Below are 22,098 nucleotides of genomic sequence, written 5' to 3'. Positions count from 1 at the left end.
AATTATGCATGGACTGTCAAAAAAGTCCTGGACGGACAAATAACCCAAATCAGCAGCGTCAACACTGGCTGTTCGTCTTTTTGTTTGTTTCTCAGGGTTTTGTTTGGCAAAGAAAGTGACAACTGAGAGCGATGTGAGCCGCCGGTCGCTACAGCCCTCTGCTGCTTCCAGGGAATCGTTTCTCTCCGGTGACGTTTACGGCCACGGGCAGAGGTGGGCAGTATAAAAGACACAGGTAGAGGTGTGTGTGTGTGTGTGTGTCTAAGTATGAGTTATCTGATCAGGCACATCTATACTTCATCAGAGAGAGAGAGAGAGAGAGGGAGAGAGATAGATAGATAGATAAAGAGAGAGAGATAGCAAAGGGGAGAGAGACAGTGTGCCTGCATGCATGGAGAGGTGGTCATGAGTTGTTAGTGGTTGAAATTCTCAGCGGTCTACATCAGAAAAAAAGGCCACACAGACTCTGGCACTGCATTACTATTATAACCAGCTACAGTAAAGAGCCAGTTAGTAATAGACCAAAGGAGAATGACTCCACAGATGTGTCTGTGTGTTCTGTATGTGTGTGTCCATTGGTTCTGCAGAAGGCTTTAAAAAGAAGTGTGCTTTAAGTGAGAGATTAAATTAAAAGAAATAAAAAACAACGACGACAACAACAACATGCATGTCCAGTTCTTCCCTCTAAATATCTGTCATTGCAACAAGTCAAGTACAACCACGTTTATCCACTCAATCCTTAATCAATTCCCTGCTCCCAACCCTGCGACCTGGTTCAGCTGGACTAAGCCTTCTGTCTTTTTTTTTATACGACTAACAAAAATGTGATGGGATGATTTTCTGTACACAAATCTTTGCTCTGTTGGACTGTCCCCTGGAGAGGAGACAGGACAAGCTCATGGGGGTCCAAAAAGTGAGGGCAGGAACCAGACGACACAGGTTAGAGGGCCGGCAGCGTAGGTGTGTATTTACAGAATGACGCAGCAGTTACTCTCTCCGGTCTTCTCTCTGTTCCTTTGACCTGAGAACACACACACACACATGTGATCACTAACCCTTTTTCCCATTTACAGCTTTCACTTAAACAAACAATGAGGTGTTTAAACAGTAACGGTGTTTAAGTTTGCCTGCTGTGTTCTAATGTAAACACACACAGATCTGACATGACGACCTCGGTGAAATTAGAAAGACGGCTGATTTTTAGCTAAGAACAATAGTTACTTGTCCTTTAATTTAGAACCAGCAGAAACAAAAACCAAAAAAGTAGGACAAAAACTGCAGCATTAAATAATATGTAAAATTTCTGTAGATATATAGAAATATTCAACCACAATTACATCAAAGTTGAAACATAAATATAAATATATATATATATATATATATATATATATATTTATATATATTTATTTATTTATATTGAGATACCACCATATTATTACAACTATATTATGGTGGCATCTCAAGGTTTCAATTACTTACACCAGTGGACGCTCCAAAAATCAGAGCCATGTGTACAGTTGGAATGGCAGAATATTTAAAGCAGTCGAAAATGTGTGAAAGGCATTGGAACAGGAAAGGAGGGAGACGGGAGCTGGTTACCTTGGGAATTTGGCTCAGGCAGAGTCTCTCTGGCAACTAAATGCATCACTGTGGTCTTCCCCAAGGGCAGTTTGAGGGCTAACAGGGTAGAAGTGAGAGACACAGAGTTAGAGCTACAGTCTCTACAGTCATTCAGCATCACTACACAGCACCACTGCTAAACAATATGCCTTTTCTACATAGTACACTATTTTAGATGTAGTGTATAATAATTAAGTACATTAAAGACATCAAATTCAAACAGTGGTCCCCAACCATTTTTGTACCAATGATCGGTCCGACGGTACTGGCCTCTACTACGGATCAGTAGCACCGCACCGAGTGTTGGAGGATCATTACATTTTTCAAAATAAAACAAAAATATTATTTTGAAATATTGCCAGATTATCTTTGAATGAAGTAAATTAGTAAAAATGAAGTACAGTTTTTTAACATTTTGCGGCCCGGTAATGAAATCTGGACCGGTACTGGTCCGCACACCTGGGCTGGGAACCCCTCAATTAAAGGATCAGCCCAAGAACAGCATGTGTACATTCACTCTCCTGGCAAACTTTAAAAAAAAAAAAAGATTTCTGATTATTTACATTTATGAAGCACAAGGGAATGACACCCAGCCTATTTAATAAAAAAGACTGATTTCAGATATATTTAAAGCCAATCAAGGCCTCCAATACAATGTATTTTCAGACTTTCTTTGAGCTCCGCGATCAGGAAATATGTAAAGGTCAAAGGTTTGATAGGTTTCTACATTACTATATATTAATTCTGGCTCATCCAGTTTAACTTGTTGTACTGCATTGCTTAAAACAATGTATACAAGTGAATCCATGACATGTTGAAGATGACAACGACCCACTGAACAAATGTTTGCAGTCGATACATTTTGTTCCAGATCTCCTCATCCATCAAGGAGCGCAGACTTGTTTTTACATGACATTTCCAGGGAATCTGTGTTGGCGTGCAAACATGTCACACCTACGATTAGGAAATAATCAGACGGTTGACAGTAATGGGAGTGTAAACGGGTTAGAGACGGCCGTAACCACATTAAAAGCAGACAAATGAAAATTGGGTTAAGCAGATAAAAAAGCCCAAAAGGCCGGGCCAAGTGAAGAGTGCTGCCTCGGAAGACGACATCCATTTATTTCTGGCATTCCCCTCCCGGCTTCCTCTCTGTCTTTTTTTTTTCTCTTTGTGCTGCCTGAGATCTACCCTAATGCCAGTCTTGCCACTTTCCTGACCAGTCTCTCTGTCCCCTCTCTCTCTGTTTCCTCTCTCCTCCCTTCCCTCCCTCTCGTCAAAGCAGGCTTGTCCAGAGCACTGAGGTGCCTCTGTTCTGCGGCTCAGGAAAAAAGATGAGAACAGCAAAGAACTTTCCAGCAACACACTGCCATGATTTAGTGTGTATGTCTCTGAGCGCACAGGGAGGAGGGGGCACTCTGATGGGTTTTTTCTCACCTCCTAGTGTTACGTTGCCGTGAAGAAAACGCCCCTGGTAGATCAGCCTCAGGATGTTAGGACTGCTGACCTGTTCTTCCTCCCAGTCTGAAAAAAAAGGTGGCAAAGGCAGTATTGTTGAGTCAAGCTGGATAAAAACAAGCAGAGGTTGATACATTTTACACCTTTTTAATAATGGGGGTCAAAGGATTCAAAAATTAAGGGACCACAAGACTACACCTAATAGACATGTTTCGGGAGGAGGGACCACAAGACTACACCTAATAGACCTGTGGTGAGACCATCCCAGACACAATATGTCACCACACTGTGGCAAAAACAAGTTCTCAAAAAGCAGCCTGGATATATTTTAGGACACTCACGGCCTTTGTGCTGCATTATTACACAGAGAAGGCATCATATAATGGCCTCTGTGGAATGAACAACAGAATGTGAGAAAGACTCTGAAGGTGTGGCTCAGGAAGAGCCAAAGACAAAAGTGGAGGCATTAAATGAGAGGGGAACAGCGGGTGGAGGGGAGTTGCACAGCAGCAGAGTCTGGCCGCCAGATGTTTGTCTCCAGCTGAACGGAGGGTGTTGGTGCTGACTGAGTGAGCCCGCTCTGGGTCTCACAGGGTTCAGCGCTGTTGTCTGGGAGGAACGCTTTGAAACTGACAGGACAGAAAACTGAAAACTCAAACATCTCGAGGAAAATTTGAGTTTGAATTCAAGTACTTTATAAGTTGTTGTTTTTTTCCCTGCCGGGTGGGCTTCTCCTTAACTCCACAGCAGCGTGGGAACAGGCGGCGGTGAATGGTGTAGAGGTGGCGTGAGGTTGACTGCTCTGGTGTAGCAGCACTTTGGGAATGGGTGTATTACAGAAAGGAGATGGCTGTAGTGTGATCCCACATTCCTGTACGCAATGATAATGGGGCTGAAGGGAGTGCGATCTAATTACCCTACAGCAAAGATGTGTGCAGTCCCACAATGTTACACAGGACTACATGTGAGTAATTAGTAGTGGGCTCAAATGTGGGAACGCAGTTAAGTTGCATAGCAGTCTTTTTCTTTGCTATAAAAAACAAAGCCAGGAAAAGTCAGATCATCTGCCAGCAATTACTACATGTCAAAAAGCGAACATGCCGCAGCTGTGCTTGAGCGTCAGTGTAATTGTGAGCACGCAGTGAGTTGAAGGCGTCAGTAATATCGTAGATTCAAAGACAGGTCCTTGGTAAAGACTGAGACATGTCTGTCCAGAGAGTCCCAAATAAACTGTCAACTGCTTTGAAATGCTTTTCAACCGTCTGTAGAATGTCAGTGATTATGTTGACAGTTTACACTGTTGATCAAATGGACTTCTGTGGGAAACCAAGGCTTCCTATGTTGGCGATATCTCATATACCTCATGACCACAGTCTGGTAGCTGAAGGCACATTTGAGTCACGTGTGAGAAAAGGAGGAATAAAACCTGTGGCTCGTTGGTCTAGGGGTATGATTCTCGCTTTGGGTGCGAGAGGTCCCGGGTTCAAATCCCGGACGAGCCCAATTTTGGGGCAGTGGTGGATTGGTGGTTAAAGAAGTAGACTTGGGTCTGAAAGGGTTTCAGGTTTGAGTCCACCAGCTGCCACTGAGTTGCTCTAAGCATGGCACCGTCCCCACACACTGCTCACTGCTCACTTTGATGGGTAAAATGCAGAGGTCACATTTTGTTGTGTGCTGTGTCACAATGACAACTACTTCTCTTTCTTTCTTTCTTTCAGACTGTGGCAACAGCTTGGCTGTGGTTTTGGTCTTTAACCAGAACTGATGCCTGGTAATGGGATACATCCTCTTATTAATGTTGTTCACAGTTCCTGTAAACAATGCCCACCTTTTTACCGTCTGTTAATAATTTTCATTGTGGCTTATACTGTAGTATTTTTCCAACATCATTTGCAACACTAACAGCATTTTTTTTAATAATTATTTTTACACTTTTCTTTTGTTTATATATGCCATATTTAAATGCTTTAATGCATTTAAAGTCAAAATTACTGCGTCCTCAAACCTGGCCAATGATACTGATTGTGATTCTGGTGTATTTAAAAATATTTTTGCTTGTGCTTCTTCTTTGAGCAGAGCTTTATTGTAATAAAGAAAGTAAATTAAAATACATAAATGAATGTGTAAAATGTAACACTTGTGTAAATAAATCCACCGCACGTCCATTTATCATAGCTCTAATACACAGTCGACACACAAAATGTTATTTATGCATACTGTGGGAAAGANAAAGAGTTTTCGCTTAAAATCCCAATCTCACAGTCCAGATTGCTTTTGTGGAGGCTTCAACTTCAGGTCAGATGCCCAGCTTGCGTCAGACCAGCCTGACAGAGTCTGGGGCAGTTAGTAAGGCTGCAACTGAATAGCTGACTCACACAACTGTCAAATGCAACGAAACGGACTGTGGACTGATTAAAATTGGTGGGGACAAGAACTCTGACAGTGTTTTGAAAGAGACTCAACACGTTCTAGAAGCTACTGTAGAGATGAACAGCAATGACCGAAATCTACCAACTCTATAATGAGAATATGGGGGGAATTATTTATATTCAGGAATGTGATTTATCTTCATTTTGAGTAATAGTTATTAGTTAAAATGACAATTAATTGTGATTAATCAGATTAAAATATGTATACATTAGTACGATTGGTGTAATTTATGCAACTCTACAATAATGAAAACGTCTAAGATGCAACTCTTTTGCGTCTGTCCCGCAGCACACACGGTTTATATTTTAAAAGACATAGATAATTAACTCTAGACAGCTCCAGGATTTAAGAAGCTTTGGAAGAAAATCAGGTTTGGTTGAACATTACCCCAGGCAGAGATCGTTAATGTTTTCTTGTTTCTTTTCAGACAATTTCCAGCTAGTATCCCAGCTCATCTTTACCATGTTTGCCTCCTTATACCGTTACATGAGTGGCAACAAAACCTGAAGTGGGTGAAAGGAGATACGCACCCATGGGCCAGTTATCATAGACGTGTTTGGCGATGTCTGCAGCCGAGTCATTGGGGGAGAAGAGGAATTCTTTCGTCTTTCCGCTGACTAAAATGAGCCGCAAGTTAATCTGCAACAAAAGAAGAGAGACACATTAGGACTGGATATGTGAAACTTTTTTTGAACACATCACATTGCACAAGCTGTCCATTACACCACATTAAACAGCTGAATCAGAAACTGCGCAGATTCCAGTAATTTAATAGGAAACAGGAAGGATATGAAGACCCAGAGGAGCATCTTTCCACAGGATCCTCTCCCTCTGTCTCTCCGTCCCCCTCCCCCCCCCCCCCCCCCCCCCCCCCCCCCCCCCCCCCCTTTATTTGTTCCACACTCTGTCAACTACAGGCAGTTTGTCGTCGCCTTACATTTACCACTCACCCTTTACAATGTGGTCGAGTGGACATAAAAAGTGATTGCTATGCAATCATTACTGATTTCTACACCTTGTAAATATGAAAGGATAGATGATGGGAACAGTGTGTCATGAGCAGAGCCGAGTAAAATAATAAAAAAAAAAAAAGTCAAACTCCGAGTCACGGACTTAACTGGGCTGGAATCAACTGCATTGTGAAAACAAAACAAATACAGAAAATCAGTTTGGTTGATTTTGATTATAACGTCGGTGGTTCCATAGCATAGTGGTTAGCACGCCTGCCTCAGAAGCAGAGAGTCGTGGGTTTGATTCCCAGAGGAACAGTATGCTTGACTGTGAATCCTCCTCTTGTTAGTCGCTTCGGATAAAAGCGTCTGTTAAACATGTGAATATAAATCATTTTCGCAGACATATATTAGGACTAACTTTAACTGAAAATCTTAATGTGTGTCTGAAATGACTCTACTTCTCAATCCATCCCCTGCCCCATATTCTGTTTGTGCTGTTCATACATAAATAAATGATTAACACATCTACCCAGTCAGAGGTCAATGCACATGAACAATACAAAAACTCACTTGTTTCTGCCAGTACAGACATACTACAAATGTAAACAGCATTTAAATTACATGTTTTCTATTCTCAGCATTCATCATGTGAGCGCCGTAGTACCGTGTGGTTGGCATGGACTGTATTTAAGTGGTACAGTGTGCCTGTTGTTCACTGTATGTGTGTGTATGGCCCGCAGTGTGAGCTGGCTACAAGCATGTGTGTGTGTGTGTGTGTCATTGTGCATTTCCATGTGTAAACCATCTGTGAGGCTCCTAGACTATTGGACCCCACCCCAGCTACACGTACGCTGTTGTACAAAACACACACACACACACACACACACACACACACACACACACACAGCCGACTGCGGTGATGTAACAATTTAAACAGCAACAGGATTGAAGTGAGATCTCCGTAAGCGCCTTATCAAATCAGCTTTGAGGTTAAAGCCTCCGAGACATGTACAATCATATGAACATAGATATATAATAAACAAATTAAAATTTAAAAAAATAAAATTAAAAGATGATAACAAGACATTTCTTTATTTATTAATCACAGTGGGAAATACACTTCAAAAGTGTTTCCAAAAGATTTAAGTGAAGTGAAGTTTTATCTTCCCATTCTTTTGAACCTGGGATAATCACTCAAATCTCACGGGGTGTCCTGTAGTTTAATAAAAGAGAAGAAAGAATAATCCAATCATTTTACTCACCGATATACAGATCATTTTTATTTCTAAGATTACCAAAAAAAAAAAAGTGGAACTCTATTAATATTACAGACTGCATTTTAGTTGACTAGATCATGACAGTTCTGTTGGGTACCTTTGGGACTAAGTTGAAGTTACAGCTTAATCAAATCAAAAATAAATCAATATTGTCAACTAAGTTGAAGTTACAGCTTAATCAAATTACCACTCAGTTACCACTGATTTATACAGCCTGGATACAGCAGGTGTGTTGTCACAACAAATTGTGTTCACTTCAGGTCACACCATTGAAAAGATAACGTCAGAAATAAAGCTAATGTTGACCATGGGTGGGCCACACACTGCTCTTTTCAAAGCCGCGTCCTCTGCACCCGTGTGAACTCACATGTCAGCTGGGAGTGTGTGATTAGACTTGCTCTCGTCCACGTGCTGAAATTGTACAGTCTATAGGGAGCTTAAGAGATCAGCCAAATCAAACAGCCTCTGGTATATGTCGTGTGTGCTGCATGTATACCGTTTGAGATATTGAGTCTTTCAACGACACCGTACGCAAACACAGGAAGCCAAGCAAAATGGCAGACGGGCCTGCTTCAGCCACCATCTCCTCCTTATTCAACTCTACACAGATGAGATACGGATCACGCTGCAGGAATGTGTGGAATCCTTATGCGTCATTTCCAAGAGGAAAATAAGTTTGTTGATATACCGGTTGATGTTTTTAGCATACGACGACGTTTACGACAAAACTGGCAAAAACAGTCTTTACGAGACAAGCGCAGGAGAACGGAAGGAGCGGAGAAATGCAGAGGAGCACTCCTTACTGTCGGTGAAGCCAAGGTCTCTCTCCTTCTCCTCGCCTGAACACCTGGACGTCACCACGGTGTCACCATGGCGACAGTCAGTGGTGGGTGGCTTAACCTGATAAAACCTACGAGATAGCTTTACCCTCTGCACCCACCCCCCCCTTCTCCTCCATCCCTCTTTCCAGCCTATTTTCCACAATGTCACATCACATTGTCTTGCTCTCCATGCAGCGATCCTTCACCCACTCCCTCACACTGCCTGTGTCTCTCTCCTGCAGCCTGTTAATGTAAAAAAGAGGAATAACAGCAGGCTCTGAATCAGATGAACTAATCCTTTTTTCTCCAAAAGGTACGAACACTCGCCACGACTAATCTCGAGAATTCTACACCGTTACTTTGGTCGTCGTGTTCTTAGGAAGATAAATACAGACTGCTACCAATACACACTACACTACACCATCAAAAAATGGTTTCTTGGTGCAACACACTGGTTGTATCAATAACTGGAATAACCCCATACAGGCAGTTACTTATACCAGGTAAGTGTTTAGAGACAAAGGTTCACAAACTAAAGCTCTACCAAATATCTGTTTAAAGGGTTATTATTTGTTTTAGGTACTCAACACAATATTGATCTCAAATAGTACGCTCAGAGTGCAAGATTCTTTTGTCTGGTTTGCTGCTGGCAAGCAAATAAACAGTCCTGCTGCATAGTGTTATAAAGCTGTGAGTTATCTGGAAAGACAAAAAAAAAATCTGGTCTTTGAAGTGACTCTGCCACAACACCTGTTTGTATAAGTGAAACCATGCATTTGTATCTGTTTTCTCGGGGTTGTAAGGTGTCACTTTCGATTCTTTTAAACTTGATGTTTCTGATGTGACGGCCATATTATGCGCTATAACTTTCCATTCTTGACATATTGAGTCCCATGAGAAGTGACATTTTTTACAAGCTGACCACAAAAATGCCTGTTTCTATCTCTGGCTTAAATCGGTTGCAATGGAATTTTTTTTGAATTTCAACCTGTTTCCCAGTCACTAACTGGCCATGATCAAAACATAATGCATGAATTATTACATCTAAGTGGCAGCGGCAACACCTGTTCCCCAAGTATTTGAAACTTGTTGAGTTGAAATCATCAGGCAACCTGTGATTAGCTTTGACATGAAAAAAAAAAAGAAAATCACTGATGACCGGTTTGTTGAACTGTTATTTGTAGCTAAAAAGACGGTTTAGAGGTTTGGTTTTTACCGTTTATTGGGGGGAATTTGTTATTTCTGTTCATTTTCCTGGCGTCTCCAAATCGATCTCTTTCACCCTTTTTTTTACCCCTCCATCCTCTTTTCCCTGAGGGTCAGTGTCCTTTCTCCCTTTTTACAAAATGACTGGTGATGTTTTTTCGCACAGTCAGCTCAGGGTAATATATTCCATTACAATCTATTCCTTGTAACAAATACAGCTGCTCCAGGTACATAAAGAGCAGCGCCTCATGCATAACAAATATTCCTATGAATTACATACTGTACATGTTTCTGCAGACAAACAGTCAGCTTACTTACGCATATATGGCCTTCTTCAGCAGTGCCAGAAAAATCAACTGTATGAATCTTTTAGTAGTTGTGCAGTATGCAGTGTGTACGTGTGGAACTGCAGCATGAAGCAGCGTAGGTAAAGTGTGTTACACTTCTCCAACGTGAGCATGTCAATGTGCTGTCAAGCTCTGTAATAATGATGCTGAGACAGTCTGGTGCTTCAGCTGTCCATAAAAATAATATAGATATAGAATCTAAAAACCCCTCACTATATTACTGTGCTATGCTATGTGTTGTTGTTAATCACATCTTGATGAATTTCAGTTTGTGTGTGAAGACTGTACTCAGTATTTCCGTTGGTAAGTTTAGCATCATCCTCGGTGATGCTGGTCCGATGAAAGCTGACCTTTTGACCTGAAGTTCAAGCCCCCAAATACGCACGTCGCGCATTGAGATGGTATCTAAAGTGTAGAAAAACCTTTTCACCGCAATATGCGTAAATAACAATGTACGTATTGTACAGCAACAGTCGTTGCATCAACAGTGGAATTATTGGACATGTTAAAATGTGGAAACAGTTTCCTAACTTTAAACATTCCATTCTATTGTATGGCCTCAGCCTAATAAACACCACCACAGGTTACATAGGTCTGTACCTGATGACATGTCTGTCTGCTTGTCTAAACTCGACCGCAGCTCAGACACATAATAATGCGGCCCTGCTGCCAAGTGGTGCCATGGTGTAAACATGTAAAGTAAGCAAACCCTCTTGGCCATACAGTTATGCAGATGGTACAAACAAAGGAAATTCAATGCTGTCTATAATTATTCCTAGCTGAGCACCACTCTCAGCTGTTTCTCAAGGCGACACTGCATGTATTTATGTGTGTGTGTGTGTGTTTGTGTGTGTGCGTGTATGTTTATGTGTGTTTGTGTTTATAAAGGCATTAAAGAGCACTGCTGCTCTCAAGACCCGGTGCAGCAGTCAACAAATTACAGAGTGGGAAGCCGTCCTGTGGGAATATATTAGAGCAACTTTATATGTAGTCTGCACAGTAAGGTTAGCCGCTGCTGTCAGAACTGATTCCTGGCTGTATAAATGAATTTAGGAGAGGAGGTGGGTGATTAGTGCCACCACGGTCTGTTTAAAAGAAGCCAGCTGCATTCAGCCGCCAGCCTTCTTTCACTGCCTGCCCATTGAATCTGGAGAAAACTGTTTACCTAAGACTGCAATGAAAGGAAAGTCTTCATGAAATATCAGTTGCAGATTTAATTATTTTTATGCTTTAAGCACTGTTCTCACTGGCGACTTTCTATGGCTATTACATAAAAACAAATATTGGCAGCAACCAAACAGGAGACAGTAATGAGCTATGTGTTGCCTGTTTACCTAACACTGAACAAACAGCGGCTAACGAACAATGAGAGGCAGAGTAAGAGAAACTTTCATTTGTAATCGCTTGAAATTGTGTAAATATTACACTTTGCAAAACATCAAAATGAAGTGTTTGTATTTTTTGTGAATGCTGCAGCCGAAGCTTAAATGGTTGCCGTGCAGGCTGCAGTTGCTTTTAAAGGTAAAACCAATGACAGGTGCAAAAGTATGTCACGTACACTTATTTAAAAAATTTGGCAGCTGAAAACAATATTCTTTTTTTTAGGTTGGAAACTTTTTTTCCTCCTGCACAGTTACACACAAACTGAGATAATAATCTGACATGGAAACAACCGGAGGCTAGAAAACGACCTGAGGGTGTAACCTCAGTTAAACCTTCACTGCTGCAAAAGTTCAGCTGGGGTTAAAATGTAAGAGTTATTTATATTTCGAAATCAGTTTTTTCTCAATTTTTGGATATTATGATTAAGAATTTGCTCAAAAACACATAAACAGAGGTTATAATATAACAATACAACATATTATACAGTGGTGCATTTAAAAACAATCTGTCATTTAAATCACACTTTATTTATTTTGTGTCACGTGTCTTCATGAATTAGACTAAAATGTTCCATTCCTCACTAATAGTCTAACACCTTACTGCAGCTTCTACTTGATGCTACAATCCTCACGCAAACTGTGATTTCTGTAGTTCACAAAAGCCACCGACATTACAGCAAACTGATCCAGACTATTGTCATACAGTAACACTCTGGTGGTTGTCATGCCAACACACTTGTGCAAGGAGCCTTAGCAGTAACAAATCATTAAGTCAAGTCTGTCTTTTATATAAACAATATTGTTGAGGCAGCGAAAGTAACTTGTGGAAAAAGGAAATTAGAGGGAGTGTATTTAAAGCAGAAGTGCATGAGGACCTTTGTCTTGAACTCTTCTACCTTCCAAGGCCACGTACGCTACGTGTCGACCGGAATCGTTCCTTCATCAGTGGCTCCTCATGTCAGTAGAAGCAGCCTGTTCAGTCAACATAAAGCGTCTTCCTGTAGAACTCTTTTGAGGACATTAATCATTAAAGCGAGTGTCTACTGTAAGACAGACTGTAAAAGCCAACACCACAGACCTCTCTGCACTTTCTGGTGCCGCTCATTAGCTTCCTGTGGCACAGGCATCTAAATTGCGAGTCTAATAGCACTTTCAAATGAAGCTGTACCTTTTCCATAGTGGCCCTGAACATTCTTCGATGGATTAACGTCAACAAAGACCTCTGGTACGTCATATATACGGTCATGTACTGCTGTCTGACTAAAATGGTGGTTATTAACTACGTAGTTAGAACGCCTTTGATTAATGTAAATCATTTTTGATCACATCTCATCACTAAAAGGTCTGATGAACACACATGCATTGGTGTTTCAATACTCTTAACCAGCCTGCTGCCATTCAAAATTGTCTATCCTCTAAACCCCCTCTTCTTCCTATCGTCGGAACGATCATCTTTTTGCACTCACCAGCTGCTTCTCCTATCTACTCAAACACAAAGCACCTCCCCTCGCAGCGTCATCTCCCCAGTGAGCGTCTTCTCTGGAAATTTACCTTGTCTAACGCAACGCACCGGAGCCAGGATTGCATATCTTTCCTGACAGATAGCAGGGAGGTGTTTTCATCACGCATTCTTCTTCTTACTCTGTGATCAGTGCCTCCATGAGAGGTGGACACTGATTTTCCATAGATGCAAGCCTCCCCCGGCCCCTCCCCACTCTCTGCCTACCTCCTTCAGGTTTTAAAGCAACTGTAGAACGCCCATGGGCCAAATGAAGTAGCGTGCCGAAACTGAAGCAAACTATTGCAAATTACCCTGAGAGAACACCATGTACTGAAGCAGAGAGATCACAAAGGAAGTGTTCTGCAACATTATATGGAAAAAAAGGTTGTGCAGACGCTACGCTTTATTTCTGTGATTAATATGAGATTAATTCAATGAACAGATATAAAAAAAAAAACAAAAAACGACGAGCAGGAGTGACAAATTAAGAGTTCAGTGTGAGAGGACACTTTCCTGCCAGTAGTTATAGATCTCTATACACATCCATACCTCGTTAGGCTTCAGTTAACTTAACATACTGAACATCATTAAAGAGCAAAGCTTTTTTGTTTAAGGTAATGGCTTTCAGAAAATATTCTTTGCTAAAATATTTGTCCTGTTGCATTGCAGTAAAATTCTTTAAGAATTAAAAAAAAAGAAAAAAAAACATTCCTACTAATCATGACTTCACATTTTAGTTTTCAAAGGAAAAAAGACCAAGAAAAAACAAATGTCATGGTAACACTAATGCCTAATTGACTATAGACAGTTACAGTTTACACTGGCACAGCTCTTCAGAATTATCCAAAATAGTTTAAACCGTTTCCATCCTTCATCCATCCATCTATCCATTCATATTCTACAACTTTATAGGACTGTTTTTAGCCAATTATCCGTGACAAACACAAAGTGAAAAAATCCAGTGCCTTATGTTGCAAATTTAAAAAATAAGTCAGAGACTTTTAAAAGGCACAGTTTACACCTAACAGTGTTGCTTTAGTATTGCTGAATACAAGCAGAAACAATGACAAACACTGGCTAATAGTGCAAACGACCCAATTACCCAACCACTGCCTGCCGTAAAACGATGTGGTTATTAAAAAATACATCAGCCCTAAAGTGGCTCAGGGTAGCGTGTGCCTGTTTAGGCCATGGGTATTTAGCTGCACTCCACTAACCAGCATTTTTCAAGGCAAACACAAACATATTAACACGCAGACAGTTACTGTTAATTACAAAAATGCTATGGCCATGCTCTACCAACGGTAAAATTAATTTCCCATGAGTAATTAACTGCTCTGATTAACGGCAAACCTTCTCCTGGACATGTTGCTGCAAGCACGGGGCACTCTTCTCTTTATTCAAATTGGTCTTTTCACAAAACCCTCTGTGTTCCTCAGATTGATTAATGTCTGGCAGCATCTCAGTCTCCCCAGGCTTTTCTCTATTGGGTGAACACATATCAGCATAAGTAGAAAGGGATTTGATAAAGTACAGGCAAAAATTAACTTAAAAGCAATTCAAGGGAAACAATCCCTAAAATGAAAAGATAAATGATTAAAAATTGTGTTTGTTTATTTTACATTAGACAGTTTCCTTCACTTTCGGGCTGACTGCCTGTTTATTGGTCTGCTGCCCTTCTTTCTTTTTGTACTTTGTCTGTCTTTCTGTCTGCCTGATTTTCTCTCTGTCTGTCAATCAGTGTTCCTGTGTGTCTGTCTGCCAATAATCTTGTTTTGATTTCGTTGTGGAGACTAACAACTCAACAAGAATGACCAGCAACGTCAATGAGGGAGTCAAATAAATGGCTTTTCAGCTCAACAAAAAAAAAGACCAGATAAGAAGAAGTCAAAGTTAAAAATCCATTTGTTTCATTATTTCATTAGTTCTTTAGGAAACGAGGTAAACTGACCAATCAGGTCGTGTCAGTGTGGATAATTGGTGAAAGAAATTAATTAAAAAGTGTACAATACTAACAAAGAGACCACTGAGTTCAAAGTGAAACTACTTGAACTCTAAGAAGACAACGAACACCGACAGACTGCTTTAAAACACAGCACTGATGTGCCGATATTTTTCAGATGCCACGGTAGTGACGACGGGGTGTGATGCTATTGGACAAACGAGGCAACGGTGACAATTCAGGGGGCGAAGCCCAGGGAACAGGAGAGAATAAAGAAAATGAGACCGAATGAAAGAAAGAGGGGAGGAAATCGACAGAAGGGAACGGTGAAGGTCAGAGAGAGAAAGAGAGAGGGGAGGAGAGACGGAGAGTGACAGAGAGAGATAGGGAAAAGGACAGGAGTGAGAAAAAACAGAAAGAGAGAGAGGGAGTGAGCCAGAAGAGGAACCATGAAGGTGAATGAGGCGATGAAAGGCGCTCTGTTCCTTCCATTATCCGTAGCTCTCCGGTGCTTTACATCTACACACTCCCACACATACATTAACACTTAAATATTTGCGGATGTACGCAAAACGGTCAGGGGTGGGACAGGCGGTGGTCAGACTGATGTAGCTGTGATATAAAAGCGGCGGGCCGAGTCGTGAAATTGCTCTAGTACGCTTCAATCGATTCTGCTCTCGTCCCTCTGTCAGCGTCTAGACTGTCTGTCCCTCTCTCCCAGTAAAAGGCAAAGGATGAGAACATGAGTGACACCATGGAAAAGCCTGCGAAAAGGATGCATATTCATGTGGAAGCACGGGGGGGTGGGGGGAAGATTAGGATGCAGGGTGTAAAACTGTGACTTTTCCTCATTTGCACTGAAAAATTTTAACAAGGCACAGAAACTGCGGCGATGATACGGCTCTGTTGCTCTGGATAAGAACGTGTGCAACAAAAGGAAAAGAAGAGAGGAAACCGCTCGGTGAAGAAAATATTTTGCTCCAGGACATGATTAAAAAGAGGCAGCGTACGACTTCGCAAAAATTAGACTTTCTTCAAAATCCCGAAAAAGCAGTGTGACATTAACCAAATCGACTTTTATAATTGGATAAGCTGTTATTTCAAACTCCTAATTTATTGTTTCGGTTTGCAATGCAGCTGTGTCAAGGTCAGTCTTGACAAGTCCTTCACTCCACCATGCGAAATGCAAAAAATCCAAACTCCTCACACGGACAGAGCAGCCCATCTGGGCTACAGGAAACGTACCACGTAATCTTTCATTCTGGTGCTCGGCTTAGCAGCAGCTGGTCGTCTTCAACATATCTGCATACCTCAGTCGTCAGACTACAGATTTACATTATGGAACAGTTGGAACTAACAGACTAACGTCCCACGTCTCTTTAGTAAGTGACATTATGGCTTCTCCATCTACTCCGCCCTAGTTTAAACCCCGTGTTAGCATTGTGTTATATTTGGTCCTTTTGTTTGTGGTCAAAGTAGGAACAACTGAATGACCGGTACAGGAAGCAAGCACCTGAAACCTGATCTACTGTGCAGAAACACATATTACTTTTAGATGATTCCACAAAATGCTTGAGAAATGATTCCATTTGTCTCACTCTCTCCAGCTAAAGGCAGCTACATCCAATCCTGCCTATTAGAGCTGCACTATGTCAGGCACAGGTGACTGCAGGACACCACGTTATTAGAAGGGATGGTGTGGCCTCAGGGACACACAGAAAATGTGTCACCGGTTGCTCCCACTGCTATGTTCAAAGGAATTCCAGGATAAATGGACAACATAACGTGGCGCACATTTGTAGTAAAATCACCGACCGTCGTGTATGTAGCTCGGGAAAAACTGGTTGTGCCGGTCAACCAAATATGCTGAAAATTTCCATTTTCATTGGGTCAGCCCATCAGCTCCATGATAATGCAAAGCTTACAGCTGAGTAGTCAGGATCACGCCGACCAAAAAATAGCCTTGACAACCAACGCATTCAAAACCCATCAGAATCCTACTAGCAACAGCGATTACAACCGATAGCCCACTGCTGCACATGTCAGTGTGCTGCCAGGGTGAAAGGACCACACAAAGGGCTAATGGAAATACTAAATAAAGGACATCCTGTTTGTTACCTCCTTCATCCTAACATTTGCTCCACAGCAGTCTCCTGTCTCCTCAGTCCACAAACGTCCCACTCATCACAGGGCGTTTTAGGTAAAGTCGCTTAATTTCCCACTGCAGGAAGATTTGTTTTGCAGCTTCACCAGTGTGACTTCGGCTCCCTGCTCGCCTGTGTCTGGAAATGTGAATGCCCTGGAGTCAAAGGAAGTGCTGTCCTTCCCCCTCACTCCCGCCCAGGAGAACTACCTACACTGTGGTGACCTCTGCCCCCCTTCTCTGTCCCCATATCCTCCCCCGTCCCCTTTCCTAGGTGGTCTCCCTGGCAGTGTTTAGCTGATGCCCTGAAGTCAGGATTAACTTGATTTATAACCTTTCAGCTTGTCCTTTTCAAGCACAGGCCTTTCCATGTTTGTTTTCCTTTATTCAGACAGGGATCAGAACATCACTGCCAGGAATTAAAGTCAGTAAAGGGGCAAAGGCACACAATAAAGGTACAACAACCATTCCTATTGTTTCGCTGTTCCAAACTTTAATAAGAGATATGAACAGAAGCAATAAAGTACATATTGGAAATAAGAAACAACAGCTACATTTGAACAGTATTTGTTCCTTTTCTCCGTGAGAGAGGAGCACTGCCCTGCAGTAACAACTCACATGATCAACTCACCACGATTCTAGAGAAAAACACACAGATACTGTAGACTGTTGGCAAGCTAAAACGTCCTCTGCTAGAATTTACCAGATGGCACTGGACACAAACAACCAGGGGCATGATTTATACACACTAACAAACAAACACCAACACATACATACATACATACAGATGAAACTACTTACTGCAATTTAAACACCTATTTGAGGAATGGTGTAAAAGGCATTAGATGGAAATAAATCACTTCCATGAGACAAACAGAGCACAACAAACCCAGGATGCCTGGCATTTCAGTCCAAATTTGGCCATGCAAATAAGACACAGCTATAATAAAACAACAGGCACCGACCCATGTTAACCTTGGCAATAGATAATGAACTTTGCTGCATTTGATGCCAAACACAAAACAACCCAGCTTTATAGAGTAAAAAAAAACATGCCTCATTTACACCCTTAAAAATATACTGTATTATATCTGCCTCACAAGAGGAAGCTTAGCTTAAAAAGTAGTATGAACGTCCAGACGTTACATTAATGGTTTATACTTAAAGAATCCAACTGCATTATTCAGGAACAAATAAGTCATCTGTAGGGTTAGCAGCAAAGTTGCTCCTCAGAAGTGACACAATGTAACCACATATTTGTGCAAGAACACACAAGTACACAAGTACATAAACGACTTCTGTTTTCTGTATCTGTATATAGGTTATGGCCTTAGCTAACCTTAGAAGTTAGACGTAAAAGAGAGGAATAGGAACAAGAGAAGCAGCAGGGGAGGTCAAAAGGTCAATAAACAGATGACTAATATTATTTAAAGTTTAAAACTTGAAGAACCCGGGGGGAAGTGGGGGGGGGCTGTCCTTGTTCACAGTATTTCATACATGCAGCATTTGTTTTTTTTCCATTGTTGTCTGTTCATAGATCAGAATCAGATCCTGCTTGTTTATGTTGTACATGGCAGGAAAAGGGCAGCCTCAGTGGGGAGACGGGGAAGGAAACCAGTTACAATGTGGGGGAGGGGAACATTGTTCCCTACCGAGGCAGAAAATAATGTGAATACAGATGATGTTCAGGTGATCGCCTCCGTCTGATTAAGCCTGGTTTTTTAAACACTGTAAACTTCTTTTTTTTTGCAGCATTACCGTCGCTGTGATCGCTGAGCCTTAATGGTTCTTTCAACTATAAATCAGGCTGCGAGAGAGAGCCATTCTGTAGCTTCTCAAGCTACTGTTTATAGAAGTCAGGCACTTACCTCGATAATATCCTACCTTACTGTGCTTTAAACACGCACAGCACTTTAAATCATTTCTAGTATATTACTGATAGTAAGATGACCGGGGAACGCTGCTTTGAACTCTCGTTCAGAACCGTATGAAGTAATGTCACTTTAAAGAAAATATTATTTGGAATGTGTTGGTGTACCCTGGCATTCCTTCACGTTTAACCCAAAAACTGTGAAAAAAACAAACCAATTCAGGTTCATTTTAGCACAAGAACCAATACCATGCAAACACAAACTGCACAAAACAATCAGCCTTCAAAGATCATGAGTGAATGCAAATTCTCTGGGCACCCTGACCTCATCACATCCCACCTCCTGTATGTACAAAAGAAGGTGCCGGGTTTTTTTCTGCAACCTTTGTGATCCACATTTGCTTTACAGTACTTCATTAAAAAGAACAAAATTACTGATTCTACAAAGATTGAAAAAAAATATATATATACATTAAAAAACTTACTGCGTAGAATCACTGTTGTCTAGAGGTGCATCATAATGACAAATCACTAAAAAGCTTCAACACCAGGACTGGCTGAGCAACGGTTGCTCTGCTACAAGTCAGTTGATTGTGTTGCTAAGGAGCGCAGTCTATTCAATTCTGTATTTGGGATTCTTCTATAAATAAAGCTCTACTCTCACTGCAGTTACTGCAGTACCACAGTGAAGCTGTCCCGTCACGTAGAGTCAACGTGACTGTCACATCATCGTTAAAAAATTTAAAAAATAAATCATTGTCAAGGGAGTTGCCCAACAACTTCTCCTGCTCCACAAGTGCGTTTGTGTACAGCTAAGTCGTCCCTACATTTTTGAATAAATCACAGACGTTTCTTGGTGGAGGTCGTGGACATGACCAGATGATCCTGTCAGAACATCCAGTCTGTGAGGCTTGACCTTTGGGAGACTTCCCTGTGGCTCATGTCTGCCCTTTCTGGGACCCAGAGAGTCTCAACACTGACCCTTTAATTCCCTCAGTAAGTAGTTGTGTCACTCTTCACTCCTGTGCTCTGCTACAGGATAATCAAATATGAGAGCAGAGGTAAGTACTGTTGTGAAACGGCAGGCAATCTAACGTTGAAATGTAGGAAGAGGAATAGTTGACTCTTGCTAACTGGTTGCACCATGAGACACACACACACACACACACACACTCTCTCTCTCTCTACATTGGCAAGGCAAGCTTTAATATAAATGTCCCCTCAGCTGGAAATTGTTTCCAGTGCAGCTGAAAGACTCCTTTTATTGAGCTAGTCAAACAAACCCCCATGCCCTGCTCTCCTACACACACACACACGCACACACACGCACACACAGACTCTCTTTTGACTTCACATTTAGACCAACACTGACTAACAGTGAGTTTTTTCACTCGATTGCTTTTGTTTCACATCTTTTTGAATTAAATGGAAAGGAAAATTACAGAAGCAGACTGAAGCAGTACACAACGCTCCCTTCCTGTATCACCCTATGAATGCCAATTACATTAAGTCAGAGACTATATCAAGAGTCCCATTAATGCCCGAGGGCGAAGACCAGCAGTGTGTACTGATTAAGTATATTATGTGTGCAAAATTCACATTCCACAGTGTCCTCAAATGAACACAGGAGTTATCTGCTGTTCTCATCCCTGATTTGCATGAGGAGAATCTCTGATAACAGTCCACTGGACACAACCGTGTTGTACTTTATGGAGTGCATATAAACAAATTATAAAGTCACAGCCAGCTTCCTCCAGTTTGGGAGACATGAAGCCCTTATACGGCTTTTTGTACTGAAAACGTTTGAAGCCCAAGTTTCTCTTCCTCTTTTTTTTCTTTCACAACGCAGCCTCACTAATGCTTCTACTGAATTTAATTTGAGTTCTTTCTTTACATGTGTAAAAAAAACAATCTATAATAGAGAAGTGATATTTCTTAGAAGACCTGAGCATGCAACTTATACCATTACAATGTTACAAACGAATATAATGGAGGAGAATGAGCACCCAGCAACCACAGCCTGCAATGGAGGTGGCCTCATCCAGTTCTTATTAATAATGGCTCTACCATGTCTGTATGTATAATCACTTCTATCCTTGATGTAGGATGCACAGACAGTTGAGTATCATGGCTGGGTTTAAATGATCATCCAACAACAATACTGTTCAGCTCCTCTGTTGACTTCTTTAGGAAACGACAGCAAAGACCTGTCCCCATTCACAGTCATTAATAGTGTGAAGGTTTGATGTCGTTGGTACTGCACTTTCTGAGTGAAGTACATAAAGTGTGTTTGATTGGCTAGCCTGCCTGCAGTCCAGATTTGTTCTCTATTTATTTCATTATGACGTTCTCACTTTGTTGGACATCGGTTTTATTGTAAATAAAGATTTTAAAGACTTCCACAGATTTTATAGAGACTAATGGGAGGTAATGGAGGGACACAGGGAAATGTCACTGTGCAAAGTGTAGGCACACATTACCATTACATGGAGACAAAGGCCTTTAGAGGGAGCCGGGATTGTGCTGGTATTGAAGCAGAAGTGAACCTGAGTGGGTGTAAATCTCCTTGCAAAGCCAACAGCAAACATGTCACTCTGAACTGGAAGAACAGGCTGTCCTAGAACTGGTTTCTCTACGTTGATTCATGCATGCATACACATTTGAATGTGTTATCACCACAGCAAACATTACCCCAAAGAACAATGCCGACAGAGGCTGGTTATGATTCCGTTGTCATGTCGGTATCATCTGAGAACTCACCAGTGACTCACGCTCACGCCGACCCATTCATGTCATACTCTGACTCTGTAACACTTGGCACACATTCTGAGCAATGACCACACAATTCTCCAGCACCAGGGTGTTCGGTGTCCAACATTTACAGGGATGATAACATCTACGTTGAAAGATTGCGTTACTAGCATTGCTATTACAATAGTGCTATTCAAGGAGAAAGAGCAAACGACCAATACCTGTTCACGTTTAGGAGGGATCAGGAAGAAAGTGAGTACTGGAGAGCAGACATTTCCCATTGAACTGGGACCTCGTGAGCCCACAGCACAGTGTAGCTGTTCAACACATTCCTCAGCCTGAGCGAAGCCATACCTGCTAACGACTGCTGAACTGAGTGCGACTAAGACGGGGGTTT

At 41.5% G+C, this 22,098-nt stretch overlaps 1 protein-coding gene and 1 non-coding gene across 3 annotated transcripts in view; one reads left to right on the top strand and one right to left on the bottom strand.

Annotated features, from left to right (window-relative positions):
• Nucleotides 1–798: 798 nt before the first annotated feature.
• Nucleotides 799–22,098, bottom strand: part of ubl3a (ubiquitin-like 3a) — a 28,062-nt gene continuing 6,762 nt past the window's right edge. The window contains exons 1-5 of one of the 2 annotated variants that reach the window (XM_008332895.3): nucleotides 17,056–17,285; nucleotides 6,039–6,147; nucleotides 3,058–3,144; nucleotides 1,600–1,677; nucleotides 799–1,021 (exon numbers count right to left, since the gene is read on the bottom strand). In XM_008332895.3, the coding sequence (XP_008331117.1) occupies nucleotides 969–1,021; nucleotides 1,600–1,677; nucleotides 3,058–3,144; nucleotides 6,039–6,147; nucleotides 17,056–17,064 (336 nt within the window). In that variant the 5' untranslated portion in view covers nucleotides 17,065–17,285 and the 3' untranslated portion in view covers nucleotides 799–968. Of the gene's footprint in view, nucleotides 1,022–1,599; nucleotides 1,678–3,057; nucleotides 3,145–6,038; nucleotides 6,148–17,055; nucleotides 17,286–22,098 lie in introns of those variants that run through there. The other variant, XM_008332894.3, reaches the window with a different exon arrangement.
• On the top strand, nucleotides 4,509–4,580 carry trnap-ugg (transfer RNA proline (anticodon UGG)). Its single transcript has one exon. It is a non-coding gene; the product is annotated as a tRNA-Pro (tRNA).

The sequence above is a fragment of the Cynoglossus semilaevis genome, chromosome 19 (genome assembly GCF_000523025.1).
Source record: "Cynoglossus semilaevis isolate Cse_v1.0 chromosome 19, Cse_v1.0, whole genome shotgun sequence".
NCBI lineage: Eukaryota > Metazoa > Chordata > Actinopteri > Pleuronectiformes > Cynoglossidae > Cynoglossus > Cynoglossus semilaevis.
This window is presented reverse-complemented; position numbering and strand designations above follow the sequence as displayed.